At 44.6% G+C, this 21,554-nt stretch overlaps 1 protein-coding gene across 11 annotated transcripts in view; it reads left to right on the top strand.

Annotated features, from left to right (window-relative positions):
• The window catches only part of PDE1C (phosphodiesterase 1C), a 1,966,671-nt gene that overhangs the window by 1,030,569 nt on the left and 914,548 nt on the right, over positions 1-21,554 (top strand). For 3 of the 11 annotated variants that reach the window (XM_069215235.1, XM_069215205.1, XM_069215215.1), the window contains exon 1: positions 21,184-21,442. The exons of 4 other annotated variants lie outside the window; for them this stretch is intronic. In XM_069215235.1, the coding sequence (XP_069071336.1) occupies positions 21,282-21,442 (161 nt within the window). In that variant the 5' untranslated portion in view covers positions 21,184-21,281. Of the gene's footprint in view, positions 1-20,542; positions 21,443-21,554 lie in introns of those variants that run through there. 4 more of the 11 variants (XM_069215261.1, XM_069215251.1, XM_069215225.1 and 1 more) reach the window with 4 other exon arrangements.

The raw sequence follows: 21,554 nt of genomic DNA, 5'->3' as shown, positions 1-21,554 counted from the left end.
TCCCATTATGAGTCTAAGGGAGGGAACAAGTCACATTCATGGTTTCAAATGAAATACTGTTGGCATCTTTTGGATAAACACTTTCTCTCATTCACTTAGGACTAACTCTACTTCCAGCCTCAGCTAAAGATAGGTACTTGTCACTATTAAAGAAAGCTCCTGAAGGACCGCGTTAATTGTGTCTGGCACCTTTTTGGAGCTACCATTTTTATAGCCAACATTACCTCCTAGCCCTCATCCACATATTCAGTATCAGACCCATAATCATTCACAGATGTTTATTATTCTCTTCATCACAGGCTATAGACTCTTCCTGGTCGACCCATGGGACCCACGGGTGATAGGGATAGATGTGGATGGATTGGCATAAAATGGCTTTGAGCGACTGAATGAGCAGAACCAGATTATCAGCAGAGAGAGTGCTGATGTTGGCTGGGATTGTTGTGGGCACGTCCTGTGATGGGTCATTAATTTGTTGTTGTATTTTGTCAACCTTGTCCTTCAAGTATTGATTGTTGTCATCTTTGCACATTCTGTTGAGGAATGTGGATTGACCTGCAGGTCTGTGACCTTCTCTAATCCCTGAATGGATTAAGAGACTCAACATGTAATTGATGATTGTGTTTATGAGAAACCTGCGTATATGATGTGTATATGTGCTGAGTGATTGCGAGAGCAGTTAGGATAGTCCGTGGCTGTGTGAGATTTGTTTTAGAGAGTCTTCTGCCTGGAATTTGTTACAATTGTATGGGCTGTTGGAGTGCAGTACAAAAGCTGGATAAAGGATAAGAGAAGTGTACAAATGTAGAGGGATACAGTACTATCCAAACTATACTATGAGAGAGGAGACAAAACATCATTTACAAGTGCAGGCTAAACAGATGAATGGAACAAGAGAATTTGCTGTGGATGTACAAATCTAGTATACACGTTAGGTTAGTACTCAGTGACAGGGCACTATACAGTTAAAGAAAAGACAAGTATATTAAATAAGGCCAGGGTAAACACCAGATACGCAGGAGGAAACAAAAATGAGTATCCAAAGGTGGTATCTAGCAACCACATAGTACAATACCTCGAAGGTGAAACCTATAGAAATGAACAGCAGGCAGTGCTTAATTTGACACTGTGTTCGACATTGGCACTTAATTATCAACATCAGCATTCATGACAGTCTTCTACGTGGTGGAGCTATTTCTCGAATTTAGAGATGGGCACAGCAGTTGTTTACATTAAAGATGACTAATACCTGCCGCCCAAGCTATTCTTCTAGCTCTGTGGGCCTGGAATAGTCTGAACTGTCCCGCTTGCAAGAGTGTGATGGTTAGCAGTTGTGTTGGTACTGTCATTGGAGGACCTGGCATGGGCACCGGGTGGGGCGACCTGCAGTGGCCTCCTGAGAGGTCTCTGGCACTTATGCCTTTTACAAATTAAGCACTGTGCTGGTGCCTGTTAAAAAGACAGAGACAAATGACTTTTCTTTATGCACTTTAAGAAGAGGGATGTGGGTGATATTAAATCTGCAAATACAAACTGTTTTTTTTGTTTGTACTCTTTTTTTAATAGTTTGACCATTTTAGGTTGTTTGCATGTGTGCTCTGCTAGACACGCGGGGTCTCGAACCTTTCAGACGAAAGTAAAACCCTTTACTATTATTATCCTTGAGTTGCTCAATTTGTAGCTTCCTGTTTCTGCAAAGATCAGCGTGTGAGCGTGAGAAACGGGCGACGTTCCCGTCCTACGTGCTGCGTTATTATCCTAATATGCTGCTGGTTCATAGTTATACTTTGATAATTAACTTACTCGACCCGTTGAATTACAGTGAAGTCAGCTCAGCGCTATCTTCAGTCAGGGTTGGGGAAACTTATGTATAATTCCTCAGATGTCTCAACAGTAATCTTCTCAGGGAAATGATAAGGTGGCGTTAAACTGTGTCTCCTTTGAGGACAGTTTAGTCCTTTTTCAAGGCTGGCTCAAGGACATTGTAAGGATTTTGGAGGCCCAGGGACAAACGTATTTTGGGGTCCTTTGTGCGGAATAGCTTTGAATTTATGATCCAATTGCAGCTCTTTCTTGCCGTCTTTGGCCATGGTACTGACAGTGCACAGGCGCACTCGTCCAAAGTCTAAATGTCTTCGCATCTAATACTCAGGGATAGCGATGTGTGTTTTCAACAATGTATCCCAGCAGCAGCTCACTAAGATTACTGTAAATAATCTCATTGTCACTCTCCCATTTTCACTGTAGTGACAATGCTCATGAAGGGTTTGGGTTTCATTTAAGTATTTATTTACTTTAATAAGGAAGGGCGGGTGAACGTGTCCTTCATCCTCGAAGTTCGCACCAACTGCCCCAACCATCAACACATCTACTCTTTAGAGGTCACGCCATAGCATTATGACGTGCTCTTCATTCGACTATCAACACCATACATCTTTCTCCTTTATTAACAAGTTATACTTATTTAGACAAAATAACAGCAAAGATGAAGACTAGCAGAATATCACTAAAATATCCTTATCTAAAATAGTTCTATTACTTATACTGCTTCTAGCTAGGTTGAGAATAACATTACAAAGATGCATGACTCAATTTGCATGAAGTCTCCTATATTACATACACATTTCTGATAACATTGACCTATCATTGTACAACAGGTTGCTTATTAGAAATCCTCTTTGTAAATGTAAAACTTGTATATACTAGAATGCATGACATCCTAATAGGTTGTATTGCATTCACAGAATCACTTTTCCCTTTTTTTACACAATTATCAAGTTTGATCTGTACCCAATCACCTTCTTCCAGATTAACATTCTTCACATTATGCTTTATGTCGTAAAGTTTTTTTGTAGGTTTCCTATGCTTTTTCTTGCTTTTGACTATTTCTGGTGACCATTTACTCTGAGTACCTTGTGACATCCACACCAAATTATCCTGCATGAATGGATCATGGCCCTTCAAAATATTAAAGGGGCTATAACCCATTACCTTAGGAGTGATGTAGTATGCCCATATTCATTTATTCAGTTCAACTTCCCATTTTTTTTCCAGCATTTATAGCAGCTTGGAAGCAACCCATGATCACCCTGTTGAATCTTTCCATAGCTCCATTATAGGCAGGATGATAAACTGGTGTATTTTTTCCCTAATGCCATTCCTTGCTAGAAGTTTTGTGAATTTTTCAGCCAAAACTTTGGGCCACTATCACTCAATAGTGATTTAGGAATACCTTTTCTCAGGAAACATTTTTTCAAAGAACTCAATTACACTCGTAGCATCCTCTCTTTCTCATATGCCCACTTCCGGACAGTTGGAATACAAATCAAGTACCACAATTTTGTTTTTTTGAATTCCCTTACTATCCGTAATTGGGCCTAAAATATTGATTGCTAGTGCTTCCCAAGGGTATCTTACTGAGATCAAGAGGTGGTCTCAATACTGTGCGAGTTTTATCACTATTCTCACACTGTTAACATTTCCTAACACACTTCTCCATACTAGAATCAATACCTGGCCACCAGTAAGAAATCTTAATTTTCTGTTTAAATTTGACAATTTCTAAGTGCCCTTTATGCATCAATTCTAGAATTCTTTGATGCAATATGTGTGGAGGGACTACTTTACGTCCTCTGAATAGGAACCCAGAGTTGGAAATAGATAACTTTTCTGTCAATTCCCAACATTTCTTACACTGTTCGGAGACTTTCCATTTTTCAGACCATCCCTGTGTCACATGTTCCATTACTTTGTTTAAAACTGCATCCTCCACATACCCAGTTTTCCATCCACTCTCTGAAATAGCCATAGTTTCCCTCTTCTATACTGCCCACACTATAGTCATCCCATTCACATATTTCTGGTGTACTCCTTTTTATAGGTGATCTACTTTAAAAATCTGCCACTTTATTTTTTCTTCCTGGTGCATACTCTACATTGTAATTATAACCCAACATTTGTAGAGGCATTCTAGCTAGACGTGGTGTGGCATTGTTTGACCCATCCATAGACAATACCTTTAGTAACGGCTTGTGGTCTGTATGCAAAGTGAAATTCATGCTCTGTTTAAACTGTCTGAACTTCTTTGTGGCCCACACGCATGCTAGCATTTCCCTTTCAATTACAGAATACTTTTCTTCTGGAGATGTCAGAGAATGCCAAGCAAAGGATATAGTACTTTCTAATCCATCACTTGAAATTTGTGACAGCACAGCTCCTATACCTTTCCCACTGACATCCATAGTCACAACATTATGAGCCATGGGATCAAACCCTTTCAAAGGAATAGCATTACATATGTCACCTTTTATTTTTTTCAAATTCTTTTTGCCTTATCATTCCATTCAAAGTTCTGCCTAGTTTTCAATAACTGATGAATATTTTATGTGTTTTCTGCAAAATATTTTACAATCGTTGCATAAAATTCCACAAGCCTGTGGGAGTCAGGGCATCTCTAATAGATTCTATTATTTCCTTCTTGGAAAATATACCTTTCTGATTTATGTCATAACCCAAATACATTACCGACTGTCTACAAAATTTGCATTTGTTTAATTCAGCTGTCAATCTGTATTCTCGAAGTTTGTTTAACTCCTTGTACAAGTTTTTGTCATGCTCATCCTTGCTTTTCCCCATGATTAGTATAACATCCTGAAAATAAATCCCTTTGGGGATTCCTTTAAAAGTTTGTGTATTAATCTTTCGAAAAAGGCGGCAGCTGATGCTAATCGGGATGGCATATGGATAAATTGGAAACACCCTATGGAGTGAGGAAGGCAGTTAACTTCCTGCTCTCAGCCTGCAAGGTTATTTGATGATAGGCCAAAGTTAAGTCAATCGTGGAAAAACACAAGACACCCTTAGTTTTATCCAATAGTTCAGAGATCTTAGGTAATGGAAATTTATCCACAATGATATTTTTTTGAGTCACTGAAATTAAAGTGTAATCTTAACTAAAGGTGCCACCAATTCCGCACACTCCATATATTCAATAATCTCCTCTCTGACAAACCTATCTAACTCTACGCCTACTTTATCCCTGATACTGAAAGGAATGTCCCTGACTTTGTGACACACAGGTTTCGCCCCCTTTTTTAACACTATTTTGTGTACAAACTTTGTTAGATTACCAACTGAAAATACATCAGGGAAATCACCCTTGATTTCTTTCCACTAGAGTCTGTACTGATTCTTCTGCCAGGAACACTTGACCCACTCCATTGGGATTCAATACTATATTTAAGGTTTTCTGGTCCATCCATGCTTACACAGAAGGTCCCACCTTGGAAACATACAACTTACAAGTGTTTTTCCTTCCCTTGAACTCAAATGGCAACATACAGTACTCCAACATAGGAATTTCCTCACCTATGAATGTGACAGGATGAATGTCGCGGTTGCTCAAGTGTTCCCCTAATACTTCTGTAAAATGTTCTTTCCACATATTCCTAGTGATGATAGTGTAAGGTGACCCAGAATCAACAACAATATTTATACCTATTCCTCCTATGGTCATCTCAAACATTGGTTTATTCTTTGGTAGTATGGTCAGATTTAATAAGGGGCACTCTACACATACCACACCTTCCATATATTTTTCACATTCATCATCAGATTGATCAGACTGTGACTTTTTAGAGACCAGTTTCACACTTTGGGTTTTTATAGTCTTCTTCCTACACACTTTTGCGTAATGACCCATTATTCTTCAAAATTCTTCAAAAGGAGCATTTGGCTAAAATTGCAGGACAACAATTATCTTTTGTGAGATGGTCTTTACTGCCACACATAAACAGCTAAAGTTTTTCTTATTTAGTCCTTTATTCCTGTTTTTAGTGCTTTCACCATTTTTATATTTTATCTTATGTACTTTAGAGACTTTACAAACTGCTTCTTTCTCTTCATATTCAGAGGAGGTTGCCCCTCTGCTCATAGCCACCCTGTGACATCTTTTAGATAATTCACTCTTTTTTACTAACGTAACTAACTAACGTAACAATATCTTTAAGAGAAGCATCACCATTTATCCATAATCTATCTTGTAATTTAGGATCATGTGTATGCATAATAATTTTATCGCATATGAAATAATCATGTAATGTCCCACATTTACAAGATATTGGCAATTTCTTCAAGGCTGACACGTAATCCTCCACTGGTACGATTTCCCTTGTTTCCTCTGGAAGAAATTACACCTGTCAATAGCTGCACAGACTTCAGGCTGATAATACCCATTAAAATCTTCCAATGCCTTATAGAACACATTTTGTTGTTCCCCAGTTCTAACCTTTTTTTCCATTTGATTAACCACACGCAGCTCTTCTGGGCCTTAGCTGTGTAAGAGTATTTTCTTCTTCCTAGTGGCTGACAATTCTTCTGATCTTTCTTGTTCTATAGCTGGAATATAATTAAGAAAATACCCTTTCCAGTCAAGCCATTTCATCTGAGGTACGCCAGGGCACTGTAAAAAAGGAAAGGGTGGGGTAAGCGAAAATGTTTGGGCACACATGACTAGCTATATCACTTGCAATTACTCCCACTATCCTTGTACTTTGTAAACTGTGAAAAGAGTTGACTGTAATACCAGTGTGTTGTAAGGTAACATTCAAATATGCATCAAAATTCTGTTACAAGTGTGAAAATGGCAACCATTCTGTATATATTTTTGAAGTATTAAAGGTGTAGTTAATCCTGACTATATACGAGATCTACATGCAGTGCTTATTGTAGTAGTTCTACTGCTAGTTATGTTAGCAATACAAAATGTACATGTGGCTTGAAAGTGTGCGTGTCACTGTATTGCTGATTTGAATGAAGCTGAGCTGTACTGCCAATAGTTCGACACTCAATTGGGGTGCGTCACAGTGGGTAGTGCTCTATCACTATAATAAAATTACAGCATTCCACTTCAAAATGGCCACTGCGTGATGTCAATACGCAAAAGCTATACTGAGCTTTGTTGCCAATAGTTCGACATGCAATCAATGTGCATGTTACCATGTGTAGTGCAATATCACCGTGATAGAATAAAAAAATTGCCACTTCAAAATGGCCACTACATGGTGACGTAGAACCTGAGTCAGAGACTCAAACAACCATTCTGCAAGACTCTTGCACGTGGCGGCTTTCTCAGATGCGAACGAGCCATTAAGATAGACCCTAGTGTGTGGCAGTTCTTCAGATGCGAGCGAGCCTCTTGGTGCATGGAAACTTCCTCCTAAGTGTAGACTAATGCAGTATACACCCAACTCTGTCTGCTGACCGAAGAGAATCGCAATGAACGGCTGGATTCCGCAAGGTGATACTCCTAACAATGGTTCACTCCAAAATAGGGCTCAGTCTACTTAATCACACTGCTGTATGCAGGTTTATCACTGACTTCTCAGACTGTATGGCATCATCGATCAGCATAGTGCTGCAATTGCCCACTCTCCCCACCTCACCGGTCACAAAGATGTACTCGATAATCCCGGTAACAGGAACTCCGCAAATGGACAGCTTGGCTTCTCTTGTGTGTAGGTAAGTGTTCTTCACTTGTCGCAAATTTGTAGTGACGTCCGCTCATGAATGGTCTGGGTTTCACCTAAGTATATATTTACTTTTATGAGGGAGAGCAGGTGAACGCATCCTTCATCCTTTAAGTCCGCACCAACTGTCCCAACCATCAATACATCTACTCTTTAGAGCGCACGTCATAACATTATGACCTCCTCTACATTTGACTATCAAAACCACACTCTCATGTGAGTTCCTATTTTGATGCTAAAGAAACTTTATTTATGCATGTTACATAAAACATGAACACAACATTTCTCTGCAAATGTCTGAAATAGACTCTCATACGTCACCCACATTAAAAAAAAAAAAAAAAAAATGAAAGGGAAATAGTATTCAAAACAATTTTTTTCAAGAATTATTCAAAGTCATCAGGACAAGACTATTTGCAGAACAGAATTATTTCTATCAAGGGGAACCCCTGAAGGTCTGAGGTTCTAGGCCGGTGCCCATTTTGCCCATGCATTAAAATGTCGCTGGTCTGGATTGAGCCAAGATCTTTTGCTTTTACTAAAATTATTAAAAGAATATATTTAATTATAGGAGCTTTCATTTTGCCCTCTTCTTCCATTGGTTTGTTTTCCTGTCATTCACATTGTTCAACGGCTAACTTCGCTGTGAGTGATAGTATTCTGCTCTTTCACAAGGAGCACAGTCACCCACACAGTAGTTCACCTTAGTGTCGGAAAGTAGTATGGGAAAGTGTACTTTTTGAGACCAAAAAGGTTCGCTTTCAACTAATATATTTTTATATTCTCGAGGGCCCATCAGCTTCCACAGCAATAAAGTTATACAACTACTATGGCAAAACAAAAGAAGCACTGACAAAGCTGAAAGAATGCTAGTCAATGGCCGGCCTGTTGACTTTGCCAGTGCTCTTTTTTCTTGTATTTTGCAACAACCACAATGTTTTTTTCCTGTTGGTTGCAGCAGCATTTGAGGATACTTTTGCAGCAGCAAGTACTTGGATTAGGCATTTTTTTCTGTAACCAGAAAGTCCTAACAGCATATCACTGCCATTCTAGAATCAGTATATATAGATGTCATACTGGGATTCCATGTGATATCATAGACAATGAGAGCAAAGATCGATTTGCCTATGATGTCACCTTGAGTCTGGAGATGAAAGCCTCATCAATATTGATAGCTACCCTTCTACAATGTTCTGTTGTGTATTCCCTCTCCATGAAAAGCTGACACCATGCGAAAGCTGGATGGAGGAGTTGAGGGAAAGCCATGCACACTATAGCCTCACCTTCCTGAGCTCTCATTCCTCGATGTGCAAATTGATAATGATGTGTACCTAGGGGTTCTGTCATCAAATCCACAACTCTATAACTATGCCTAGCATCTTGCTGCCTTTCTGATCACCGTTGTTGTAAACCCTTGCTCAATCAATTCACAGTGGCAGGCATGGATAGTGATAAGTGGATGTTGTCTGAGATTTGTTGACAGATTCAGATTAGAAAGATAATGGTGGGTGAGAAATAACTAATGAGATGACCTTGATGGTTCGGGCTAGAGGGGACAGCGTGTGGGTCAAATCGCTGCCCCAGTGGGAAGATTAGATTGTCAAGAGGTATGTGTTTATTTTAACATCTTGACTTTTTCGCCTTTATTTTGTGAGTGTGAGAGAACTAGAGTCAGTCACTGTTGCAAATGGATGAGAGGATCTGACTTGGCTTCAGTGGGAGTAAGTTTAGTGTGTTGCACGTGGGTGGTACCCTATCCTGGAACCTTAGAGCATTGGTCCTATGTATTAATGTCAAATGAAATTGGGGTGATATTATTGGACTACACCAGTGCTTGAATGTTGTATTTTCAGAAGTTTCAGTCTACTTGTACTGGGGTTTGTTACCAGTGGTTTTGGACACGTTCCGTCTAATGTTTGTGCAGTTTTCAGAGGTTGTGGTGCTAAGTGCAGATTATGGGGGTGATTCTAACTCTGGCGGGCGGCTACTGCCGCCCGCCAGGCGGAAACCGCCATTTGGCCGCCATGCGGCCAAATTTCCGCGGTCCCCATTCCAACATTCCCGCTGGGCTGGCGGGCGCTAACCAAGTTAGCGCCCGCCGGCCCAGCGGGAATGAGGCCGCAACACAGGAGCCGGCTCCGAATGGAACCGGCGGTGTGGCGGCGGTGCGACGGGTGCAGTTGCACCCGTCGCGCTTTTCACTGTCAGCTAGGCAGACAGTGAAAAGCTGGCCGGGGCCCTGTTAGGGGGCCCCTGCACTGCCCATGCCACTGGCATGGGCAGTGCAGGGGCCCCCAGGGGCCCCAGGACACCCCTTACCGCCAGCCTCTTCCTGGCGGTGAAAACCGCCAGAAACAGGCTGGCGGTACGGGGGTCAGAATCCCCAGGGCAGCGCTGCTTGCAGCGCTGCCCTGGTGGATTCTCCCAGCCGGGGCAAAAACGTCGGAATACCGCCGGCCCCGGCAGGGCGAACACGGCTTTACCGCCGCGGTCAGAATGCCATTTGAAGCACCGCCAGCCTGTTGGCGGTGCTTCCGTCATTCGTGACCCTGGCAGTCCAAGACGGCCAGGGTCAGAATGACCCCCTATGTGCTTTCTTAGGTTTGGCATGTAGTCATTTTGGACACCTAGTGTGAGTGTATTAGTGGGGACTCTGTCGCTGTTGTGTGAACCAATTCTGTTTGTGTTAAATATTAATTGCCACTGTAGCAGGCCACCAGCGGAGTGTGGGGCTAACCTCTGCTTAGCCTGAAATATCATCAATTTTGTTAGATTTGCTGTAAAGGGGAAGAAGATAGTAATGGTACTTAATTATAAATTGATATAAGTGAGTTCTTGGAAACGGCAGATTCGGCCGATTCTCGCTCCATCTCACCATCTGGCTCGATGGCATTGAGTAACCGAAATAAAGTGGTTTGGCCATTATAGACGTGAATATACAGCAGTCCTATACTAAAGATGTTCGCTTCTTCTAGGACTGGGTATCTTACTTAAATGGAACTTTAAATAAAATCGTCTGCTTTCATTTTCAACATGGCCCCTCAGTCTTTATTTACTTTATTTATCAGTCAGGGGTCATTAAGTCCGCTCTGGAAAACATTTACAGTGCTTTCTTATATTTACTGGTCTCAGTATGTACGGTGTGAACTCATTAGTAAGGTTAGCATTCAGGAGAAATACACGTTGGCCCTCATCACAAGTGGCCCAATCACAGGGGTGATTTTTTTTCTTCCTATATCACAAAAAAATAGCTAAGAGGGAAATACAGAAAAGGAGAGCCTTCCACTCAAATGTATACAACACAACAAACGCCATTGTTTCTACACCCAACCGTCCCTCAAAATGTCACCCTTCACAAATACTGGTTATAAGAGCTACTGCCATTATACAATCTGGTTCATTATGATTGTGCTCTTTCAAAACCCAAACATACCTAGGTGCTGTGCTACAATAGGGTAAACATAGGAGACGCCTCACGCAAGCTCCTACCAAGAGTCTGTTGGATAGCAATCCCAGCTGACTTCGCTTTTCATCACAGGCATGTGCCCCTTCTTTGTGTGCAGGGAGGCCACACCCCCGTTCAACAAGAACACAGGGAGCGAATCTAAAGTGTGTTGGATAAATGTAACCTTTGCTTCCTAATGTGCCAGTCTCTCCTGGACACGACTGCTGGACTACACCTACTCATTGGCAGCGAGGGACAGTATAAAAAAATGGCCATCTGGCTGTACACTTAAAATAAGGCAGTCAGTTAGATGACTTAATTCTGACAGAGCATACTTTGTACACGTTACCCTGTCAACATAAAGCTTGAGGTGGGCGCACCTTACGTTTGGCAGGCTCGGTATTCAATCAGCGTTGCAATGGAATGCCTGTGCAGCAAACTCTAAATCAGCCCCAGGGGCCCACCTAATGCAAATCAGTACTGACCCTGGTCATCATAGGAACAGTCCACCCAAAACCTTAGTAATCTCACCCATTCATCCTGTGGCCAGCTGCGTATTTTTTTTTTTGTGAATCTCACTGACTAAGCAACAACTCTGCTTAGCTCCCCGGAAGGCCCATTGCCTGGAAGGGGGTAAAAATAAGTTCCATGATCAATGGCTCTAAAAAAAACATCACCCCCAATCCTGCAAGGCTACAGAAGGGCAAGATGGTTACGAATAGGCTCCTACGCCCTATGGCCTTGGAGCGAGTATCACTTCCTACCCCCTGCTTGACCAAACCTAGAGAGAAATGTGCTCCATGGCCCTGGTCAGGAAGCAGGCTTGGTCAGGGAAGAGGCTTTTCTATTACCTATAAGGCTAGCTTCCCGCCCAAGATATCTTCTCATGTCCTGACATTCAAGCTGAGGTGTGTGCTTAGGTTACTTCATGTTCCTTACTAGCAACTGTCTCTGTCTCTTGTTCAGGGTCTGCAGTGGGCTACTCCTATTTCCCCCTTTCTGGGGCAGCAGCTCAGCTTCTGAACAAGCACTGGCAAAGCCAGTAGGTCTTGCCTATTCAAGAGCTATTGGCTTTGCCAATATGTTTTAGCCATGTTGTATACCAGCGTGGCCGATGTTCAGCAATTCTAAAAGTTACTGACGTAATGTGGAGTGTTGTGGAAAAGAGTGAAGTGGTGTGGAGTGGCATAGAGTGGTGTAGAGCTGAGTAGTGTAGGATGGTGTAGTGTTGTGGAAGGAGTAGAGTGCTGTAGGGTGGAGTGGCATGGAGTGGAGTAGCGGAGCAGAGTGGAATGGCATATACCAGATTAGAGTGGAGTAGAGTGTTGTAGAGTGTCGCAGAGTGTAGTGGTGTAAAGTGGAGCGGCATAGAGTGGTGTGGCATGGATTGTCATAGAGTGGATTGTCCTAGAGTGGAGCAGTGTGTCATAGAATTGCGTGAAGTATGAAGTGGTGTAGAGGGTGTTGCGTAGAGTTGTAGAGTTGAGTAGTGTCAGAGTGGAATAGAGTGTTGTGGAGTGGCATAGAGTGGAGTAGAGTGTCAGTGTCAGAGTGCAGTCGAGTCAAGTTTATTGGAGTAGAGCTTCATAAAGTGGAGTACTGTGGAGTGGAATGTTGTAGAGTGAAGTGTTGTAGGCTGAAGTAGACTGGCCTTGAGTGTAGTGGTGTAAAGTATAGAGTAGGCTAGTGTAGAGTGCAGCAGCATAGAGTGAATTGGTTTTGAATAAAGTGGCGTTGAAGAATTACTGTAGAGTGTAGTGAGGTAGAGTAGAGTGCAGTGGCATAGATTGGTGTAGAGAAGAGTGGTGCAGAGTGGAGTGCCATGGCATATAGTGCAGTGGGCCAGAGTGGAGTGGTGCAGGTGGAGTAGAGTGGCGTAGAGTGAAGTGGCATAGAGTGCAGTGGCGTAGAGTAGATTGTTTCAGAGTAGAGTGAAGTGGCATAAAGCGGAGTGGCGCTGGGTAGATAGGAGTGGTGCAGCGTAGAGTGCAGAGGTGCGGAGTAGTGTAGAGTGGCTTAGAGTGCAGTAGTGCTGAGTAGATTAGAGAGACATAGAGTGCAGTGGCATAGAGTGCAGTGGTGTAGAGTGGAGTGATGTAGAGTAAAGTGACATAGAGTGCAGTGCTGTAGAGTGTATTGGTGCAGAGTGCAGTAGAGTGGCTTAAAGTTGAATGAAGCAGAGTAGAGTGCAGTGGCACAGAATACACTGGCTTAGAGTTCAGTGCCTTGCTGAATAGAGTGTCATCAAGTGCAGGGGTGTGGTGTTGAGTGCATTGACATGGTGAGGAGGGGTGTTCAGTGGAGTGATGCAGAGTAGAGTGGTGTAGAGAGCAATGGTGTAGAGAACAGTGGTGCAGAGTAGAATAGAGTGGTATAGGGCCCTATTCGCAAAGGGATTTAGACACAGGAAGTTACTAGCGTGGAGTCTCCTCATTCATGACTTAATCTTTGCAATCAGGGGGAGTTTCTGCACACTGGAGTGTTGTAGAGTAGAGTGGTGTAGAGTACAGTGAAACTGCCTAGACTGGAGTGGTGTAGATTGCAGTGAAGAAGAGTGCAGTAGTACGTAGTAAAGTGGAGTGGCTTAGAGTGCATTAGCACAGAGTAGAGTTTTGCCAAGTAGAGTAGAGATGCGTAGAATATAGTGGCATTGGGTGCACTGGCATAGAGTGCAGTAGAGTTGTGCAGAGTAGAGTGAAGTGGCATTAATTGCAATGGTGCAGAGTGGAGTGGTATAGAGCTTAGTGGCAGAGAGTGCAGTGCTGTAGAGTGGTGCAGAGTAGAGTCGTATAGAAAGCAGTGGCATATAGTACAGTGGTGCAGATTAGAATAGAGATGCGTAGAGTGCTGTGATGTAGAGTGTAATGGTTGGTGTAGAGTGGCACAGAGTGCAGAGGTGTAGAGTATAGTGGCACAGAGTAGACTATTACAGAGTAGAATATAGTGGCATAGAGTGCAGTGGTGCAGAGTAAATTGGCATAGAGTGCAGTAGTGTACAATGCATTGGTTTTTAATAAAGTGGTGTAGAGTGCATTGGCATGGAATTCAGTGGTGTAGAGTGCAGTGGTTAGAGTAAAGTGTAGTGGCATAGAGTATAGTGGTGCAGAGTAGAGTAGAGTGACGCAGAGTGGACTGGTGCAGCATAGATTGCAGTGGCGTAGAGTAGAGTGGTGCAGAATGGAATGATGCAGAGTGGTTTGTTTCAGAGTAGAGTGAATTGTCATAGAGTGTATTGGAAGAGGGTAGAGTGCCAAGCCTTAAACTCCCCTTTTTCTGCAGATAAGTCACCCCAAAGATAGGCCCTGGGTAACCCATAGGGCAGGACATATACCTGTGTAGTTTATATGTCCTGGTAGTGTAAAACTACTAAATTTGTTTTTCACTGCTGTGAGGCCTGCTCCTTTCATAGACTAACATTAGGGCTACCCTCATATACTGTTTGAGTGGTAGATTCTGGTCTGAAGGAAGTAACAGGATCATATTAAGTATGGCCAGAATGGTAATAAAAAATCCTGCTGACTGGTGAAGCTGGATTTAATATTACTATTTTAGAAATGCCTCTTTTAGAAAGTGAGCATTTCTCTGCACTTAAATCCTTCTGTGCCTTACAATCCACGTCTGGCTAGGTTAGTTGACAGCTCCCTTGTGCATTTCACTCAGACAACCTCAAATACAGGAAGCTAAGTCACACCTGCACACATCTTCATACTACATAGGTCTTCCAGGGCTGTGAGGGTGGAGGGCCTGACACTTACATTTGAAAGGAAAGTGGCCTGCCCTCACACAATGGACTGCCAAAACCCCCACTGGGACCCTGGCAGACAGGATGGAACTGAAAGGGGACCTTGTGCACTTCTAAGCCACTCTTTAAAGTCCCCCCCCCCATTTCAAAGGCACATTTGGTATTTAAATTGGGTCTCTGACCCTACCAACTCAGACACTTCTGGACAAGATACCTACTGGGGAAGAAACTCTGAACCAGAACCTGCAACCTGCCAAGAGAAGCAGCCTGGCTGCCCAAAAGACTCATCTGACTGCTTTGCTGTAAAGGACTGCTGACTTGCTGTTGCCCTGCTGCCTTGCTGCCCTCTGGCTCTGCTGAGAAGTGCTCTCCAAGGGCTTGGATTGAGCTTGCCTCCTGTTTTCTGAAGTCTCAGGGCCAAAAAGACTACATCTCTGCAAAGAACTCCCTGTGCGGTGAAAAATTGACACACAGCCTGCCTGAATCAACGCACAGCCTCCATTGCGGTAAGAAAATCAGCACAGCCTCCATCGCGGTAAGAAAATCATCGCAGTAAGAAAATCATCACCCGCAACGATGCAGCCGGCTCCCCGTGTGGAGATTGATGCAGCGCCAGTGTTGCGACCAGAACTTCGATGCACGGCCCACTAGATCGACGCCTAGCCAAGTCAGAACTACATAGCCCGACTTCCTGCAAGAGGAATCAACGCAGCGCCTGCCATGCGATAGAAATTTCCCTGCATTGCCCACCGGATCGATGCAGCTCCTGTGACTTTGTCCTGCATGCCCAGGATTTCTCCGCAATTGTCCCCGGGGAGTCCAAATACCCTGCAACCCGAAGAGGATCCCAGCCTACGTGCCGGAAATCACCGCAAAGCCCTTGCTGTGTAGAAAAGCATTGATGCATCATCTGTGTGCGCCCAGAGAAACTGACGCACACCTCCCCGTTTTCCACGCATCTCCTCCTCTGCGGTCCCGTGCGGATAAATTAGACGCAAACCAGGTACTTTGTGCGTGCAAGAGACACATTGCTTTTTAAGAACTAAAGATTCTATCATAACCAAAGTGATATTTCCACTTGTACTTATCAAATCTTGATTGTGTATGACTTAGCCTGACTAGAGTGAGGGGCCTTGCTTGGACAGGGAGTAACCTGACTGGCAACCAAAGACCCCGTTTCTAACAATCACCTATTGCATTGATTTTTATTGTATTAAATATTTGTTTCACCACACTTCTGAATCACTAAAAAATATGCTTTGTTTGTGCTTCCCTCATTCTGATATATTCGGAACTATCTGCACAGTTCACTTGCAGACATTTACATTTTTTGGAGTGCTACAACCAAATAACATTGTACAGTCTTCCGTCGAGCACACACACAGTACCCAGCATGATTGTCACATATATCCTCTCACTTTGAAGTCAAAGAAAGAAAAGTAAGCACCAAGCTCCCTCAAAAGACAAAGTATGACATTTGACCTCTGTCTTTGAATGCAAAACAAATGTGATAAGACAAGAACAAGATTTAATGGCCTGTTTACAAAAAACGATCGCTGGTGGAATGATACTGTAAATAGAGAATGGGCCATGGAAGGAAAGAACTCAGGCTGGACAGCCTAAAACAAAAAAAATAGCAAACAGAAAGCAAGCAAAGGTGAGTTACAAAACACACAGCCAATGATATGAAATGGATGGAATCCATTCACAGGTAAGCTTTCCGAATGTCTCCAAAATGTTGTTAGCAAACCAGACAGCTATGCTGTTTGTTGGGCCTGGAAATCTGGGAGTCCTCTAGGAATCTCCCCTTCCAGTGTCCACTGCAGAGCCAGGGCATAGTGGTAGTTCCTGTGCAAGGTGCATGACAGTGATCGCAAGTCCTTAATGAATACATTGAATTAATTAGCAATACATTTTGCTCCTCTAAAAAAGGTGGCTTAGAAATACATTTCCACCCACAAACTAGCAGTGTACTTGCTAAACGGTGTACTGTAGGAGCCATGGTTGACTAGGGCTATATACATGGCGAATAGGCTGTCAATCAAGCCCTGTAACCAGTCCTACTTTGGGTTGCCCCCTCAGCCCTCTCCAGTTGCTGAATGCTAGGACTCATGACGCAGCCTCAGGCGTCAAGGTTCATACCCTCGTGACTGGGCCATCATTAATACTGTTATAGGGAGGAGGGGAGTTTTTACGGAGCTGCTCCGCAATTTGCCTACAGAATGTGCATCTGGAGAGGATACAAGTCATCTGCAATATTAGCACAAATTATTCTGAAGCACTTCCGCATGCTGCGACAATGCAAATGAGCCAGCTGTGGGTTTGCACTGAATTCTGGGACGTGCACCACACTTACTTTTGGCAGCTGGTACTCTTCCTGCTTTTGCAACTCGAAGGCTTGAGCAGCAATTGACAGATTGATAAAAGCACATCTTGAGTACAAAGTTAATGTTTTTCTGCACTGTAGCCTTGAGAAACATGGCATCGATCTGTATTCATGGACAGCATACTTCCGCAAACTCTGTGGCCCTGTAAACCACGGCTTAAGTAACTTTACCACACTGTAATGGGTGTATACAATGTAAAGAAGGTGGAAAGTGGTCAGTACATCCCTAACAGGAAGTAGACTCTGAACCTGCAGACTGGTTCTAGGGTGCTGATGAAAAAGACTAGTTTGGACCCTTTCTATTTGGAATGGATCCAACATATTGTAACTAACATATAGTCTAACAGAAGCACTGTGGCCTAAAATGTCATCCCTTTGGAGTTAATGTAGAACATCTACTTCCAGTGGGACGATATTGTACAATATTTTTGTCAGAAAATATTCTGATATAAATGCTCTGTTTAGAAGAAGTTGCATCATAAGGGTGCTATGTCCCTAGGGCAAACAAGTGAAAAAGACTCCCTTACTCTGAGATGGATAGTAGAAGAAATACAGCCTCATTTAAGCTCTGCTGAAGTGCTAAGAAAACAGGAAATATATGAGGAAAAAGTGTGTTTGGGGTTTGCACCTTTTCCTAACACTTTCCACACCAGCAGAGGAAGGTTTGGCCTATAAACACCAGAAACTGTGTATGTACTCAAAGATGGGGCTTCTATAAATTTGGCGCAAAACCATTGACAACTCATGCTGAATAGTGAACTCTGCGTGAACAGTTAATGAGTGAAAAAAGACTGCATTATGAAATCAAGTAAGGCCAATTTTATGGGTGCATTGGGCTCTTCTCCATTGACAGCTATGCCTCTGTTTACGGACAATTAAGTGGGTGAAGTGAAAAAAAAACACCTGCGTTGTACTTAGGATGATTGCCTTCTATTGCGGGGTTTCATGTTTTTCCATTCAAAGGGGACAAGACCGTCCATTCAAGCTGACGTATTCCAGTTGGAGATGGACCAAGGCTGATTTGCATATGGTTGTCACCTGTCTGTGGTGAGCAAATTAATGCTGAAATCTAATGGAGTCCAGCAAATAAATGGTGGAATCTAATGTGGTCCAGCAAATAAATGGTGGGCTTTCATGTGGTTCAGCGAATAAATGGTCGACTCTAATGTGGTTTAGCAGATAAATGATGAACTCTCATTTGGTTCAGCAAATAAACAGTGGACTCTAATGTGGTCCAGGAAATAAATGGTGAACTGTAATGTGGTCCAGCAAATAAATGGTGAACCCTAATGTGTTCCGGCGAATAAACAATGGACTCTAATGTGGTCCAATGCAATTTCCAGCAGCTGGGGTCATTTCAAGCATTCCACCTACCAGTTTTTTTTTGCTTTTTGCACTTTGGCCCTTATTATGTGTTACCTATACCCCTGTACACACTGGAATTACTTATACTAAGGTGCCCAGTAATTTATGAAGGAGGATTAACAGGTATTAAAACATTTGGGGGGATGTCAAGCGGAAATGAGGTCGTTGCTGGTTTAGTCACAATAAAAGATTAATTTTAACCAGGACTCCTCAATCATAATACCATGTACACGCAATAGCTCCGCCCCCTTTAATAGCATGACCTGGAAGTACTAAAGACAAGCACAAATTCAACCTTATCGAAAAAGAGAATGCGTCGAATGGCCCTGTAAAAATTCAAATAAAAACTTTATATAGCATCACCTCTACAGTTTGAAGAGCAGCATGGAAGCGTCCGTTTATGCTCAGAGGAAGTCTTTTTGCGCGGGATAATAATCCCAGCTGTTGACCTAACATACCCTCGCAAGAAGAGACAACAAACTGCTCTTGAAATAAAAAACATGCAGTCTCACTCAGTCTGCCATCTTGCTTTACTGTCCATTGTTACGATAAACAGAACGGACGCCTTGCCTGCAACAAGCTGTCCATGAGCTAATAGCATTTGACTGCTTATTTGTTGTTGTTTTTAGTAAATAAAAAAATCTGGGGCACTAATTCTCTGCCATATGAAAGGGCTTTTCTGTGTGCCTGTGGGGCAGCGGACACATGAGGTAATCTGCTAACAGCTATTGCTGGCAGCCTCTCTCCCATATCCGCGCCGCCCTGACTAGCAGGCAAGGCTGCTGGTGTCTGCTTTACTCTGGACTTGGATGCCTGCTCTTTCTGAAGACCAAATGGTGATATTTCTCAACTTTTAATATCGCCTATCTGTCCCCTAAAATATGACACAATCGAGAATCAGTTCCCAAATACCATCCCCCATCTTTGGTTCAAAAAACATCTCTCTTGTGTGTTTCCGAGTGAGATGGCGTGAAGGTCGAAGTAAGTGCAGTGGTGTTCGCTTGGGGGCCTTCTCGTCCCTTCGGGGGCGCAACGCAGGCACTGCAACCTTTCAGTGGCGCCCACCCGTCGAAAGGGCCAACTTTTAGCCCAAGGCCAATGAGTATCTGCGAGATGAGGGAGGTTCGAGGGGCCTTCTTCCCAATATGCGGTGGAACGCGGGGCGCGTCGTTTTGTGTCACTGCACGGCCTCTGCTACGAATTCATTGTAACGGGTCTGCTCGCCAAGCCCTTGCCTTTCCCGTCGGTTACGCTCTTTTTTTCAGTCCCTCGGACGCAAAAAAAAATCTCAACTTCCCCTCCCTGATCCATTTATGATCTACCGATTTCACTTCTCATACAAGGCAGCGCCTTGAGGCAGCACAGCGATGCACTTTTGTATTCATGAATTCATGCCTTTCTCTCTGAGGAGCGCTCCACGGCTCGGAGGCAGGGCTGTGAAGTCGTGGCCCTTTGTTTTTCATAGCCCTCTCTCCCGAGCAGCAGAGTGACTGCTGGGGGTCCCCGGGTAAATACGCGACGTCCCGTGGCCTCTCAGGTGCTGTCATGCGGCGACGACGCCTCTTTAGTTCCCCCTCTCGCTTGCCAGGGTTCCCGCCTGTCAGTCGTGCCGCTGGCAGCGCGGGCAAGGTTGGCGAGGAGCGAGGGCTGAAGTCACGGGAGGGGGTAGACCTGGGCGAGAGCAGGGGATAGGTGGCTAAACTGTAAGGGGGTGTTGAGAGTTGAGAAAGAAGGGGTGAATGGTGAAGGTTGCGACGAGAGTGGAGGTCGGGAGTCCAGTCACACTGTGAGAGGGGCGAACACGAGTGTGACAGTGAGGCAGGGGACCAGCAAGGGAAAAAAGCAAGACAGGGAGAGGGGGCGCCCAGGCACACTGTGACGGAGGGGTGAATAGAGAGGAGATAGAAGAAGAATAGGACGAGACCCAACACTGTCACATTCTGACAGGGTGACAAGAGATAGAGAAACGGAAAGGAGGAGAGCGAACAGTGATGGTGTGCTGGTAAAGTGTGGTGGGAGAGAGTAGGGGAAGGGCAGGGAGAGCACATACTGTCAAGGTGTGGGCGGAGTTGGAAGAAGTGAGGAAGAGATGGGAGAACAAGAGATGGAAGGAGGGAGTGCCGTCGCACCGTGAGGGGAAGGGCAGGGCGTTGCGGGGAGAGAGGCCGCGCTGCCCGCGTGTGACAGGAGGTTAGGAGAGAGGAGAGAACGCTAGGCTAGAGCAGGAGATGGGCGAAGGAATGCATGCCAGTCAGCCTGTGACAGGGGTTAGGGGCGAGGAGGGACAGTGGGGGGGCAGGGGAGGGAAGGATAGAGATTAGTCACCCTGCGACAGTGGGAGAAGAAAGTGGGGAGGGGGTCTGGGGAGTACATGGAGAGAGGGCGCTCTCCAAGTGTGACGGGGCGAAGAAAGTGAGGGAGAGCCGCGGGTGTCGCCTCGGAGTGTGCCAAGGGGTGCAGAGAGCGCAGGGGCGAGGGGACGGCTCGGGGCTCCCTTGTGCCCCGGCTTCCAAGTGCGCCAAGAGGTGCAGGGGGCGGCTCCGGGCTCCATCAGCAGCCCGCTGCCCTCCATCCCCGATAAAGTCCCTGTATCTGCCTGGCCGATTGCGCGCCGGGCTCACATTAAACAAAAGCAAGTGGTGGCTTTCAGTCTGCAGCTCAGGGTAATCCCCGGGAGGATGGCGGGCGGCGGCCGCCCCCAGTGCCCACCTGGAGCTCGCCCCGGCCGCACGCAGCGCCTCTAACCGGGGAGGAGCTGCGGGGATGCGCGCTGCCCAAGGACACTGGTGAAACTTGGCGAGAGGGGCGTGTGCACGCATGCGAGCCGGAGCCGGACCGCCGGAACCCGGACCCCGATCCCACAGACCCGCCGCAGCCATGGAGTCCCCCACCAAGGAGATCGAGGACTTCGAGAGCAACTCCTTGAAATACCTGCAGCCAGAGCAGATCGAGAAGATCTGGCTGCGGCTCCGGGGGCTGTGAGTATGGATTGCTGTCCCCTCTCTGTGTGTGGTGCCTGTGAGTGCTGGACCAGCTCCTCGCCCGTCTGTGTGCGCAGCATCACCCCCGCTTCACTCTCACATCACTTCT

This window comes from Pleurodeles waltl, chromosome 2_1 (assembly GCF_031143425.1).
Source record: "Pleurodeles waltl isolate 20211129_DDA chromosome 2_1, aPleWal1.hap1.20221129, whole genome shotgun sequence".
Taxonomy (NCBI): Eukaryota; Metazoa; Chordata; class Amphibia; order Caudata; family Salamandridae; genus Pleurodeles; species Pleurodeles waltl.
Note: the sequence above shows the minus strand (reverse complement) of the source record. Positions and strands in the feature narration are given on the sequence as shown.